This window comes from Crocodylus porosus, unplaced genomic scaffold, assembly GCF_001723895.1.
Source record: "Crocodylus porosus isolate Cpor-Errol unplaced genomic scaffold, CroPor_comp1, whole genome shotgun sequence".
NCBI classification, from domain to species: domain Eukaryota; kingdom Metazoa; phylum Chordata; order Crocodylia; family Crocodylidae; genus Crocodylus; species Crocodylus porosus.
Genome location: NW_017728937.1, coordinates 5,766,528 through 5,781,167, shown reverse-complemented (window position 1 = coordinate 5,781,167; position 14,640 = coordinate 5,766,528). Strand labels below are relative to the sequence as shown.

At 48.5% G+C, this 14,640-nt stretch overlaps 1 protein-coding gene across 4 annotated transcripts in view; it reads right to left on the bottom strand.

The window, feature by feature from the left end:
- MYRF (myelin regulatory factor) overlaps positions 1-14,640 on the bottom strand; it is a 111,363-nt gene that overhangs the window by 53,714 nt on the left and 43,009 nt on the right. For 2 of the 4 annotated variants that reach the window (XM_019547327.1, XM_019547328.1), the window contains exons 2-4: positions 14,207-14,294; positions 12,814-13,149; positions 6,788-6,849 (exon numbers count right to left, since the gene is read on the bottom strand). In XM_019547327.1, coding sequence (XP_019402872.1) covers positions 6,788-6,849; positions 12,814-13,149; positions 14,207-14,294 — 486 coding nt within the window. Of the gene's footprint in view, positions 1-6,355; positions 6,587-6,787; positions 6,850-12,813; positions 13,150-14,206; positions 14,295-14,640 lie in introns of those variants that run through there. The other 2 variants (XM_019547331.1, XM_019547329.1) reach the window with 2 other exon arrangements.

The window sequence follows — 14,640 nt, the reverse complement described above, 5'->3', positions numbered from 1 at the left end:
AAAATGGCACAGATCAGTTAGCTCAGTGACAAGCCATCTTTGCCAGCTATGGGCTGGAATGACCCACCTCCAGCCAGAGGGGGGTGGGCAGGTGCCAGGACCTCCCTGCAGCTGGTGCTTCTTCCCTCAGCAGCAGTGATAAGCCATCTTAGCCAGCTGCAGGCCACAATGACCCAACTCAGGCTAGAGGTGGGCACCAGGACTTGCCTGCAGTTTGTGCTTCTTCTACTGAATTAGTGATTGTTCCACAAAACTGGAAAGCAAAGATATGAATCTGAAAAGATGAAGTCTTCTATAGTAATTTCATTTCCTTACTGAGGCAGAAAGCACAAGCAATTTAAAAATACAATGGAAACTCTTTAGCCAGACAACATACTTCCAAGCAGAATAAAACCTCTCCATTCTTGAATTTTAAATGCTGCAAAGGAAGAAACAAAGGAATATATAAAAGAACAACTAAAAGAATCAACAGTGGCAGTAGCACAAGAAGGCTGGTCAGACTGAAGGAATGACCTAAGGTTACCAGCATCTACACAGGAAAATCTGTATTCCTGCTTAATAGCATGGTTTTCACATCTAAAAAGAAAACCACAGACCTTGTGTTCTCATTTCTGAAGAGGCCAAGCAAGAATGCACAGAAAAGTGTACACAGGTGGTCTTGGTCATTTAGTAAATGAAAATGAAATGGAAAAAAGAAAAGACGACTAACGTCCTTCGATACAGGCATATGAATGCTGTAAAATAAGAATCTGAAGCACAACATGGATGCTCAGATCTGCAACTGACATCATTCTCGTGGCGTAGGTGGCTGAAAATGGAGGAAGAATGCCTCACCTTCCTGGCTGACCCTTACAGAAATACTCATGCGTTGTGGGCCAGCTGTAAATGGGACAAGTTTCTGACTCCACTGGAGTTACACCAGCCAATGTGAGCTGATGATCTGCCCCTTTGCAGTTACCTTTGATAGTAAGACATGGTCTGCAGTGTAAGCAAGAGAAAGGACTGTGATCAAAACCTATCACAATGTTTTTCACAATGGGCTTTACAGAGGGATCTGAGAGTTTAAAAGGCAACTGAATGAAGTTTTGAAGGAAATTTATGGATTACAGGTGTCTGATGCTGCTCTTGCAGCTTAAGAAAAAAATGGCTCGATACAAATAACAAAGAACTGAAACTGCTGTAGGATAAAATTGAAAAAGTAGATCAAGAAAAGTGATGGGGCATTTCTGTTCCTAAGGTCAATACGACATAACCAAGCGGGGGAAAAAAAAAGCCTACCTGTAATCAATGTAGCTATGCCAGTAAACACTTCCTGGAAAAAGAGCCATTTTGTCAACGTAGTATATACTGCTTAGGGATGTGGTTGCCTCCATTCAGTGATAGAGGCTGCACTTCCAATACTTTGCCAATGTAGCAGCTTCCAATACCTCTGTGGTGCAGACAAGCTCTTAGCCAAAATGACTGACTTTAAATACAACCCAGAACAGGAGAAGGAAGCTTGAAGCATGAAGATTATTGGACAAAGAACTGGACTGGGTCTCAGAAGGCCTGCATTTAAATCCTGGCTTGGTTGCTGGTCTCCTGGGTGACTTGGGGCAAATCACTTCACCTCTGTGCTTCATCCAGGAAACAGAGATAATGGTGGTTGCCATGTGTAAGATGCTGGGAGAACTACTGAAGAAAACTGCCATAGAAGAGCTATAACTGCCCCTTTTCCTAATAAGTAATATAACATGGTCTTGAGTGCTCTCCTTCCTTTCTAACATTCAAACTTTATGATCCAGATTTCTCTCGATTTCTCTGAAGGAGTCTGAGCCAGAATTTGGCGCGTCAAACCGATAGAAAAATGCCAATATAAAATTATAACATCATAGGGTTTGAACACACCTTAAGGACCAATGAATTCAACCCAAGATGGAGGATGGAGGGGGAAACTGTTGCACTTGGAATAATACTCTGCAAACTCCAGTTCAAGCAGCTTAGCAGCAACTGAGCATGTTCCCCACACTTTCGTACTGGTTTGGTCAATACTTCACAATAAAGGAGGCACTGAAAAAGCAAATACACAGAAAGCATCTATCTGTCAGGTCAGCAGAAAGCAAGTGGAAGGGCTACCTAGTTAGTAGGCTGGAGACTCATCTGATATCTTCTGCCTACAGAACTGCAAGCTATTCATCAGAGCAATGGTTGTGATCATCTGTGTGAGAGTTCCAATTATGCTTAAGCAGCAAACGACACAGCCCACGCTTGGTGCTTCAATTCATAAAATCTCCATGGGTTTTTCTGGGGTTTTCCAGTGCTTGGGGTGGGGATTAATGGGAAAAGGAAAAATACCACACACAAGATTTTTCAGATGTGGGGAAATCACCACACATCCTGCTGCTGGAACCTGAATCAGTGACAGTCCTGCCTCCTCCCACAGCCATGGATATTGAGATAGCTGTTACCAGGCCCTCAGTTTCCATGTGTATTCCAGCAGCTCTCACCTCAGACTTGCTTTGTCACCATGATTCTACACAACCTGCTTGCTTTACAGAACAGGCAACACACATTTGTTTTATATAGGCCTTTGCCTAAAGGAACGTAGAAGTGTATTTGGGGAACACAGGCTGCATTAGACTGTGACTTCAGACATCCCTATGTTGTTAGAAGCTTCTCTCTGTGGAAGCAAATAACTGGCTTCCAGCCTCTGGCCCTGGGACAGAGACAAGGGGGACAGTGGGCAGAAGTTTCAGATGCAGGGAGAAGCTGTTTCCCCATCATCACTGGAAAAGGAAGTGGACATGTGCACAAGGAACCTCTCATTCCTGGACAACCAGAAGTGGTAGTCCTCCCCACCTCCCACACAACCACAGCAGAGACAAGTTTCATTCCAGGCCTGTAAGATTAAGGGATACCCTCCATAATACCAGGCCTGCCTGAGAGAGAGCATGTGGACAGGAAAGATGCAAGTGCAGCCAGAGAGAACCCTCTCAACAGGGTCCAAATCAGCAAGAGGAGACAAGAGGAGAAAGGCTCAAGTGGTGACATGGAAAAAGTCACAGGTGACCTCAACCACCAGCATTTCCACACTGCTAAAGCCCAGAATGAAAACCGGAAAGCCATCCCAACCTCTTCTAAATCACACCACTGTATGCTGAAGTGGGGACTGCTGCACCAGAGCCAGCCTCCTTGCTGCTAGGAGGTAAACGTGATCCCAGTACCAGACAGGTCCGTAGCAGGCTAGGGAGAAAGTAGGCCTGGGCACCAACTGTGCCCAATGCCACTAGGTAGCAACATCCAGGCAGCTCACAAGGTGAAGTGACCTAGCCTGGAACCTGATCAGGCCCTTTGTACGGAAATCATAGAATCACAGAAATAGAAATTAAGAGCTGGAAGGGACCATGAAAGATCGAATCCAACCCCCTTGCTCTGGGCAGGAATACTGCTGAGATCAAATGTTCCCAGCAAGGTGTCTGTCCAGTCTCCTCTTGAAGACTTCCAAGGTTGGGGACTGCACCTCATCCTTGGGAAGTCTAGTCCAGAATCTGGTCACCCTTACCATAAAGAAGTTCTTCCTTACATCCAACCTGAAACCATGATCTAACAGTTTATGGCCACTGCTCCTTGTCCTCCCCTGGGGCACCCTCGTGAACAATTTTTCTCCCAGCTCCCAATAGTCACTTTTTCATACTTATAGACAGGCACCAAGTCCCCACTCAATCATCTCTTCCCCAGGCTGAACAGTCCCAGATCCCTTAGTCTTTCCTCATAAGGTTTGTCCTCCAGGCCCTTAATCATTTCTTCTCTGGACCCTTTCAAGATTCTCTGTGTCTTTTTTGAAGTGTGGCGCCCAGAACTGGACACAGTACTCCAGCTGGGGTCTCAACAGCACCAAACAGAGAGGATATATCACCTTCTTAGCCCTGTTCACAATGCATCGACTAATGCATCCCTTTATGCTATTAGCTCCGTTGACTACAGCATTGAACTGTCAGCTCATGATCATTCTGTGATCAACCATAACCCCAAGATCCCTTTTCGCCATTGTGCTGGCCAGCACCGACTGACTAGAGCAAAACTTTCTCAAGATGAATCAGTGGGGCCTGGCCAAGATAACAGTAACCTTCCCCAGGCCCTTCTATTAAGGGCAGGGGAGGGATGTAGCATGGGGCCATATCATTCTGCTTCCTTTAAAGGCTTTTTCCTAACAACAAAAGACTTTTTTGTGCACCATAGAGACATAAGACTACAAGGACATTCCATTGGGACTGTACACACAGGGCCCCTGTGGCAGAATGGGAGGGAGATGCATTATAACAGTGGGAATGCCCTGATGTGGCTGGATCAGAAAGTGTCTATTATAATTATTCTTCTTAGGATCAGAAGTTTGTGGACTTCTCATATTCTGGCTACTTCCTAAAATTGAGCTCCAATCACAGATCAGGCACTTGTCTATGTTTCACAACACATCAGCTACAGGGGACACAAAGAACAGAGACTCAATACAGGTTTGAAGAACAAGGGGATGTCCAGATCACTTCACTGCAATGGGCAGAGCTGACTAATTACAGCTCCACATGCCAAAGCATGATCCTGTTCCATCCCGGAAAAACAGTGAATACAAAATCTGGGGGTGTCTTCTTCCCACTTGCTGCTTGTCGTGACTTAGTGTTAAAGTTGATGGCATGTTACAAAAGTTGGTACACCAGCATTTTTTCAGGGAGTTGATCAAGGTGGAATACTGAGCTGCCTGATAGGTGGAACTGGATCTGGTCCTATTTTTCTTTTTTTCATTTCCTCACCTCGATACAGGGCTTTACATTTGTTAGGGAAGAATCTCACTTTACTGACACCCACAGCACCCAGCTCTGCTCCTGTCCCCTCCAGTTTTGGTTCCATGTGCAATTCTGACCAGTCCTGAACTCAGTCTTATGAAATATGTGACAAGACACAACATAACTCAGTTGTGCAAAGTGCAGAAAAGACCTAGGTAGCTTTCAGTCCAGCTGATTGAGAAGAGAAATCCCAGAACAGTCCTTGGCTAGAGATCAGCTAGGAAACAGGATCATCACAGGGAGATAAAGAGAAGTTTTTTCATCATGACAGGAGCTCCACAACCAATCCAAAAAGTGCTCAAAGTAGTACTCCAGTAGGTCATTGAGAAACACCACAGCCTTTGCAGCACAATCAGGTAATGCAGGTTTGCAACTGCTAGCTAGGACTCTAGCTGAGATAAACTATGTTGCTTCTAAAGCACTGTGGAGGGAAACATGGAGCCAGTTCTGGGTACCTGCTATTCCTGCCATACCATGGGATAATGGAATGGCTGGGCTCCATCTTCTGCATCTCATGGAGACTCTGCTTTTTGATGTTCATGTATTTCTAGCCACAAAGCAGTGGAAAAGACCACACATACTAGCAAGACCACGTCTAATGCAGTAAGCTTGCCATCCCCAGCAGTGGTACCCTGAAGCATGCTGCACTGCTCAGAGTGGTCTGCCACCTAATCCAGAAGCAGTGGAGTTGCATCTCTGTGCTGCCAAACATGGCCTAACATATCATGGAGGCAGGCTCACTGCCCTGGCTATCAGCTGCACTAAAAGACTGGCCTGAAGTGCTGTGTAAATGTGGCTACACAGCTTTCAGTCTAGAAGCAACATAAATCAGCACGGCATGCTTGTGGGCGCTGCTGCCGGGGCATGGGTTGTCCATGGAGATAAGTTCTTAGTCCTACATCTGAACCAGGGCCCAGACATGCTGCATACATACAGCCCCATCCAAGCCAGGCAAAACCAGGTCCCAGGCACTGAACCCCTGCCTCAAGAGAAATTAGCCAATCAAGACCTGTTCTCCAAAGCCTCTCCTCCTGCTCTCCTAAAGTGAAGGTGGTGCTGCTTTGGCAGCAAGGGAGCGCAGCTCTCCCTGCAGTAACCCGGCCTCTTTGTTATATTTAAGGAAGGGCCAGGAGGAATTCCAAGGATTTTTTTGGTAAGATAAACAGAACTCTTGACCTCTTCCAGGGAGAAAAGAGAAGGAACTGTTCCCAGTGTGAACTGGGTTGGAGTCTGAAAAGAGGGTGCTACTGACAGGGCAGCAGGGGGAACCTGGAGCACCCTCCCACACCTTTCTACCCACCCGCCATGGGTAGCCGGCCATCAAGGGAGTGGAATGTTGCCACAGGGACCATGCCACATCCACCCGCTTCCTCCAACCCACGCAGAGCCAAGCAGGCCTGACCCGCCTTCTTGGCGGGGGTGGAAAACAGCCTCTGGGAGGGGCTCCCTGTTCCCCCGCCCTTCGCAGAAGACAGATGGAAGCTCCTTGCGGCCGGCTGGGCTCGCTGAAGGAGCAGGAAGGCTCAGAAAGAACTTACCGCTGAAGGGCAAGTTCATGGCTGCCTCCTCCAGTCAGGCTTCATTGCTGGGATGTGCTCTCTCTCGCACTTCGTCCCTCACTCAGGCAGGGTCAGTCCCCCAGTACAGACACCAGTGAAAGGAGACTTGCCCACTCCATTTCACACCCTACCTAGGAGTAGTCCCTCTCTCCTGCTCTCTGTGCACCTCTCTTCCTCTCCTGTTCCTCCTCTCTCCTTCACGGCTCTCTCTTTCTCTCCCGCTTTCAAAGACTAGCAGGAGAACAATAGGGGAAAGTCTAGGGATATTTACTAACTGATAATCTCTCCACGTATTGCAGCCGGCTGTTTTCCCCTGTCTGATAAAGATTTCAGAGCCAACCACTCTCATGAAGCATGGAGGGGGAGGATGTTGGGTTTGAGTTTGGGGCTTTTTTTTTTTTAAGCACTTACCATTCACCTGCTGAGGGGAGTACGCTTCTGATCCGGAGTCCGGGGGAGAGTCAGGTAAAGTGCTGGGGAGCGATTGAGAAAAAGGAAAGAAGAGAAGGTCATTCCAAGGGAGCTTCCAACAGGACTGATCCATTCAGTCTGCTCACTGCCCACCCCGGACTCCAGGACAAAACCCAAGCTAGCAGTACAGCAGATGCCTCTTGCTGCCCAGACTCCTGCTGGCAGAGGCTGGTGCCCAAGGCACCGGCAGCTGCCTTGCACCAGCCCCTATACCTAGGAGAGACTGGGACTGAAGTAGCTGTGAACTGCCCTCCAGCTCTTCCCTATAGACAGAGCTACTAGCCAGCACTTCCACAGTATGCTCTTCAACACTAGGGCTGGGGAAGTCTGGGACTGGGGTTTCAGGAAGCCCTACATATCCCAGTGCCCCAACCACCCTGACTACCATAAGCCTTGGTGGGGAAGGAGTCACCGTGCCTCTGGAGGTGGAGCCTTGACACCATTCCCTACAGCACCTCCTTCTGGGAGGGGCTGGGAGCACTTGGAGTAGCATTCACTGCTCCTGCACCACCCCCCACAGTGCCTGCTTTGATTTTATTTATAAGCATTTCACTTTATAGCCATTCTGCTGACCTGCTAATAAGACTCCTCTCTTTGCTTAGCAGCTCCTGTCCAGTTAAAAGAAGCCAAACAGAAATGTATCTGTTCCCCAGAAAAAGATCATTTGCTTCTCCGCAAATAAAAAGGAGGCTCTGGGGGAGCCTGGCTCTATTCCGGGATCTGAGGCATGAAAGCGAAGGCTGTGAGCCCAAGGGCCAGACTCTGCTCTCACTCACAGCTGTACGAAGGCAGAGCAACTCCACAGGAGCCTGGGGTGCTCCTCTGGGTTTACACCACTGCCACGGAGGGTGGAATCCAGCCCTATTTCTGCAAAATCCAGTATGAATAGGAAACTCTCTGGGCCTAACCAAAAGTACTGAGCCTGCAGACAGAAAGACTGACAACCAGCTTCCTGTGTGCTAAGTGGTACTTGGGAAACAGACCAGGATTTTATTTAGTTGTTATTTATCTATTTTGACTCACACCATGGGGCCAATGCAGGCTCTGGGCATCTGGACACTTCACATCTGGAGGTTCGCAATCCAACTCAGTTTGTTCCATATTCTCCTTTTCTGTGCTCCTCGCACAACAGTCAAGGCTAAACTCCTCCTCCCCAATCTTCCCACCCTTCAGAAAAGAGACAGGCCTTGTGATCCACCATACAGATCAAAAAAGGGAGGGCTCTGTCAGATTGAGTGCCAGCGCATGCCCTCCCCTCACCTAATCACAGCTATTAGAGATGGTTAGCCATGTTAGTCTGAAGTCATGCAGATCCCTCTCTAAAGTCATGCAGATGGCTAACCAACTTGGTGGCTTATACAAGATGTTCTGGGAGACCCAACCCAGTCTCTGATGGTCATGTATTCCCCAGCACATAAGCCACTGCCACAGATGACTACAAGAGGCAGCCTCAGCACAGACTGCCAAGACGAAACAGGTCTCAGAAGCCAAAAGGCACCTCTCAGCCTATGCCTGGCTGAGGCACCAGGGCACTGAGAGTACGTAGGCTCAGACTGTTATTGCCTGGAATGTCGCTGGGGATGGTGTCTCCAATTTGTTTCCATACCTAACTGTAGCATAACTGTACTTAAGCTTAACTGTACCTAAGGAAGTGGACAACTTTACCCACTTCTCCATCAAGTCAGGTTTCACAACAGGCCTGTCACCTTAAGCACTCCACCCCAGCCTGCAGAACAGCTTAGTCTTCGGCAGCTTTTGCTGTGCTGTCTCATCCCATGCTTCCTCTCTCTCCCAAACCCTCATTCCTTCTTAGAGTGAAATTGCTGACAGGGTCATCTCCTCCTTCCCCCGAGGACGTTCTCCCTCTACTCCCAGACAGAGCCAGGAGCAAATTACTTCCAGACACACAAGCTTAGCCCTGTAAGTGTGTCCCACCATACAGCCATGCCAGGGTCCAGGAACCAGGTGTGCACACAAAACCCCAAGCCCCTCATAGAATAAACAGTACAGCAGGCCAGATGAGCCATCAGAAAGAGACTTGAGAAAGAGTGTGTGGTGAACTGGGGTCTTGCAGAAGAATGCACACAAGCCTCTCTGAAAAAATGTCTAAGTTAGACCCCTCTCTTCACCCCAAAGATGCTTCACACCATGATGTAATCAGATCTTGAGAGTTACAAAGGCTCCAGATTTAAGGTGGCAGGTTGCCTAAGAAATGGGACTGATGCCAGCTAAGTCTTTTTATTAAGGGTTTGAGGGAAGAGAGGGAAAAAAAATCAACCGACTAAAAGGTGGTGAGCCTGTTTCCTGCTCTCTGCACCACCACCAGGGGGGCATTCTTTTGGATCTGGGTCTTGCAGGCTCCCTTATGTGCCTTCTGCTCCTCTTCCATATTAGTAGGCCCTCTCTCTCTGCCCTTACTTCCCAGACCCTCTGTAGGCTTCCCCATGCTGCCTATAGGGTAAATACCTGATATTTTCCCAATTCTCCCAAGACCAAGAGACTTTAGATCCTCTCCTTTGCCCAGGTTATGTAGCATGGGTCTTCCATTTAGAGGAAAAGGAGGTAATTCCAGTAAGACTGCAAGCAATGCCCTAGCAAAAGCATGCCACAGGGGGCATGGGGTGAAGGGTGATGAATGCACTCTGCATACCACTAAGAGTTAGATCTGGTTTGCATGCTGTAGCAAGTGGGTCTAATCTACATGCCACAGAAATCCACAAGGAGTCTGTTTTCCAGACCATTGACAGCATGGGGCAGGTTTGAGGGTGCATGGCACAAACACCTATGAGACAGGGTTTCAATCTGTAGAGAGGCAGAGCCCAGAGGCAATCTAGAGTTCAGTACAAATTATTTTCGACTGTGCCATTCTTGTCTTCTGAAGAACAATGAAAGCCTGATGTGCATGTTTCTGCTTCTTTGGGAGTGATACCTATCAGGCCTTGGCCTCAGCTCAGCAGGCTTGTGTAGGATGATTCCTGGGATGATGTGGAGCCTTCTCAGATCTCAGAGGAAGGGGCAGGCTCTGAGTCAACGAGACACTCATTGAGTGCACTGGAGTTGGCCTGTAATTCTGGGGCAGTACTGAGCAGGTTGCCACACAGGGAGCACAATCAGTTCTCAGCATGGAGGGAGGGCATGGAAGGTGGAAGAGCTACACTGAGCTCAAGCTAGCTGAGACTCCCATCTTGCTGAGTTTCAGCTCCTCCCTACATCCTGAGCATCAAGCAGAGCTTCCTCCTTGGCTGTAACTCCCTGGATCCAAATGATGGGTTAAAAATCTTCCAATGTCCCACAAGACTCAAGCTCACCTGTACCAGTGTTGAGGCAAGACACCCCACAAGCCAACAGGCAGGTGAGCTGACAGTGCTTACAGAGCAGGGCTGCAGTCCTTAGGATTACCATCACATATTCCATGAAGGCCTGCAGCAACCAGTATAGTGAATGGCTGGAATGCTCAAGACATGACCTGTCCTGGGCTGCTTCTCATTTCAGAGACAATGAGCAAAGGAAATCTCAGTCTTATCTCCCACACTGGGAATAAAATGTGAACAGATACAAGAACCAGTTTATTTACTTATTTCCATCTCTTTCATGAGGATCTTTCTGAATTTCTCCAGTGGGCCAAGTCCTTTCCAAGGATGAATTTGGCCCAGCAAAAAAGAAAAAGTCAAGAGCAATGCACAACCTTGCACCAAACAAAGGCCTCATCCCAGCTTTGACCTACTCACATCAGTGAAGAAGAAGGTGGTCCTTGAAGTACCACAGCAATGCCAACTCACTGTCTGTCTTGGATGGGTGGGCGATGCCAGGACCTTTTGGATGCTGTAGCAGGTGGAGCTATAGGGAGAGGATGTAGCCAGACTGCCAGGCAACACATAGAGAATGAGGAGGAGAGGGGGTGTGGTATTACAGAGGTCCATTGCTATCTGCCCTGATGCCTGACTTCCTGACTTATTTCTCAGGAGTCTGCATTCACATTGAGTGAGGAAAGTTTCTCTCCCTGCAACACAAAGTAGAGGCCTGGAGAATGTACCAAGCCAGTCTAAATGGGTTTCCAGGATCCAAAGCTTTGATTTAATCATAAAAGCCTTGAAGCTGTGAGAAGTTCAGCATTGGGGCCCACTGCATCCAGGAAGCACACACCCTCTCTCAGCTTAAAGAGCTAGGGTACATTTTCCCATGGATATAATGGTTCATAGATTCATAGAAGCAGGGTCAGAAGGGCCCTTGTAGATCATGAAGTCCGACCCCCTGCCCTGGGCAGGAGAGAAAACCGGGCTCAAATGACCCCAGCCAGGTAGACATCAAGCCTCCTCTTAAGGACCCCCAGGGTAGGAGCCAGCACCACTTCCCTTGGAAATTGATTCCAGATCCTAGCCACCCTGACTGTGAAGTAGTGCCTTCGGATGTCTAGTCTAAACCTACTCTCTAACAATTTGTGGCTGTTATTCCTTGTTACCCCTGGGGGTGCTAGGGGGAACAGGGTGTCTCCTAGACCCTGCTGGTCCCGCCTGGTGAGTTTATAGATGGCCACCAGGTCCCCCCTCAGCCTTCTCTTGTGAAGGCTGAACAGGTTAAGGTCCCGTAGCCTCTCTTTGTAGGGTCTGCCCTGCTGTTCCCTGACCATGCGGGTGGCCCTCCTCTGGACCCTCTCAATGCTGTCCACGTCCCTCTTGAAGTGCGGTACCCAGAACTGAACACAGTACTCTAGCTGCGGCCTAACCAGTGTCACATAGAGGGGGAGTATCACCTCCTTGGCTCTGCTTGAGATGCATCTGTGGATGCACAACAAGGTACGGTTAGCCTTACTGACCATGACCTCGCACTGTCAGCCCATGATCATCTTGGAGTCAATAATGACTCAGCCACCTCTCGCTCCCCATGGTTACCAGCACCCTACCCACCATGACAGTATCTGGTCTGGCCAGCACTACTGTGCCCTCCTAGTGTGCCATGGCAGTCCAATCACAGTATACCAATCCTGGCTAACCACAGCAATCAGTGGCATCCCTGCTGTTAGTTCCTCCCTGCCCATTATGCCCACCAGTGACCCAGAGCACAGGAATCATATTGCGATACTGGATATAATCTCTCCAAATGGAGCTACACCTCCAGTCCAGTCCAGAGCATCAGACACAGAAAGCCAGTCTTCCTCCCCCTAAAAAGGGTGGCACATAGAGCCCATTCCAAGTGACTGCAAATATCGTTCACATTCCATTTCATTCTTCTGTTGAGTACAGCAAGCAAGATGCCATACCAAGAAAGGCACTGCTTAGTCTGATTCACCTAAACTTTTCAACTAGGACAGGCACAGTGCAATCCTGGAATTAGGATTTTCTCCATCCAGAATCGATCCCAAGCGCGGACATCTTTTTTTTCCCCACAGAGATGCAATACGATTCCTCCATTGTGAATCTGCAGATGTGTTCCATAAAAGTCCTTGATCCTCACCCTCCCTAGCTGTTGGCTTTCACACCATCTGTTGCCACAAGGGTTGTGATCGGTTTAATCCAGAGGCGGGCAATTATTTCAGGTGGAGTGCCGCTTACTGAGTTTTGGCAAGCCATCAAGGGCTGCATGACAGGCAGCAAGGGGCAGATAAATATTAATTCACTAAATTTTTTAGGGGCCACATGGGCCGGATAGAATGGTTTGGTGGGCCACATCTGACCCACGGGCTGCATTTTGCCCACCTCTGGTTTAATCTATTCTGATAAATGTGACTGAGGCAAAGATTTTGCACAGCACTGTCAAACTTCAGGACTCCAGTTTAACCACCTATATCCATGTTTAGGCATCTGTGCATGATTTAAGAGCCCAAATATATGTTTATGTTCCTACCACCCGAGGCTTTGTGGAACAAGCATGTCAGGCCTCAGAGGCCCTAACATATAGGGCCAGCCTTAGAAAAACATCTGGCCCCAACACCTGCCCTCACTCATCCTCCTTCGCTTCAGCTCACTTACCCAGGTGCATAGGAGGCCTTGGGCTCCGCTTTGATTGGAGGGACCACGTTATTCAGGCAGTGGCCGCTGAGGTACCCCTTGGGCACTACCATGCCATTGTTATTATTGCAGTTAAGGTGAGCACTGTAGCTGGGTCCACAGGGGTTGGGCAAAAGAGAACCATGACGGACCGGGACTTGGCTACTCGGGGGACCAAGGTGGAGTGAGCCTGTGGACACTGGATTGTTCACATGACCAGCACTGGAGATCGAGCTGGCCACAGAAGCACTGGCAGTGGCAGAACTAGAAGGTTGGGCGTGTGCGTAGCTGGCTGAGGCAGGGATGTCAGGGAAACATCTGTGGAAGAGAAGTTGAGAACCTCAGTGGTATATGTATACTGTACCTTTCACTGCCACTTCAGCCCTGCAGTTTCCATTCACACACCCTCCTCAGGGATGGAGGCACTGTTGCCCAGCTGCTCCAGCACACACACTCTGAGAGCTCAGGAGAGAAACGGAGAATAACAGAATGCAACCACCCAGGACAACATAGCCAGCATGGCCTGGATGCTGCAAAAACTGCTCACAGGCCCTCAGTTTTACAACACATGGAGGAGAAGGCAACAGTTCTAGCAAAATATTTCCCCACCTGTGCTGCCTCTGGCATTGGCACATCATACCCCTTGGGTCTTCCTTTGAGAGTTCCCATTCTAAAATCTGACTGAGTAAGCACAATCCCAAATGATTTGCAGGATCTAAGAAGGATGGTACAGTTGCAGGCTCCTCTCAGAGTGACTCAGCTCATGGTAAGACACAACTGACTACAGCAGAACAGCACCACAACTTCAGCACATGAGATCCCAGATCCCCACTGCCAGGACCTAGGAGAGACTGCCCTTCCCTTAACCTTCACTTGTCTCGGCACACTTTGGGAAGGGCACTCCCTTCTGGTACCGTAGAGATCTCTTCCTGCTCCATATACACCATCCAAGGGCTCGCTCTCTCTTTCTAGGAACTATCCTTAGTAACATAGGGGACAGCAGATGAAAATGCATTCATCTGAGTTCCTTTGTGCTGCTTTTGCTCCAACTCAAAGGGAGTCTTCAGAGGACTAGAGTAAAGGATTCTCCAGTGATCCTACCAGGGAGGTAAAAAAGGAGAGACAGACAAACAGAAAGGTGGAAAAAGAAAAGAAAGGAGAAGATGGGATTGCCAAAAATAAGGTAGCAGAGAACATGAGGCAGAGACTCTAAAAAAGACAGAGGTAGAGAGGGAGACATAAGGAAGCAATTTACAAATGAGTCATTGCATCACTGGAAAGGAAACTGTCCAACTTCTTCCCCTGTCTCCCTGCTGAAAATACCTGAACCCTGCCTCTCCAGGTAGCCCCTAGCTGTGGGTCAGCAAGCACTTACATATCTGGTGAGTCTTCCTTGCTGATGTACTCTTCCAAAATGCTGGTATCAATGTTGGAAGGCTCCAGAGCTCCATTGATATCGTGACCTGCAGCAAGGACAGAAAGTGAAACGGGTGAGTGCTAACATCAGGCTTGATGTTCCTTTGTTCCCACTACCCTTCCACCCATCAGAAAATAAAGGGGCCAAGTAAGGTTCTCTGAGTTCCTGCATGGCCAACAGGTTCCCCAGTTTTGGAGAGGCCCCCTATGCATCCACATACACATTACTGTGTGAAAATAGATGGGTGCATCTTGGTAGCAACTGAGATAACAAAGCACCTAGGACAAGGTAAAGAGATCAGAAAGGCTGACAAGGGTAGCAGGGGATGCAAAATGTTTAACAGGAAACTACTGACTGCAAGACCACCTGGAATCATCTGGGATTAGGGGTCC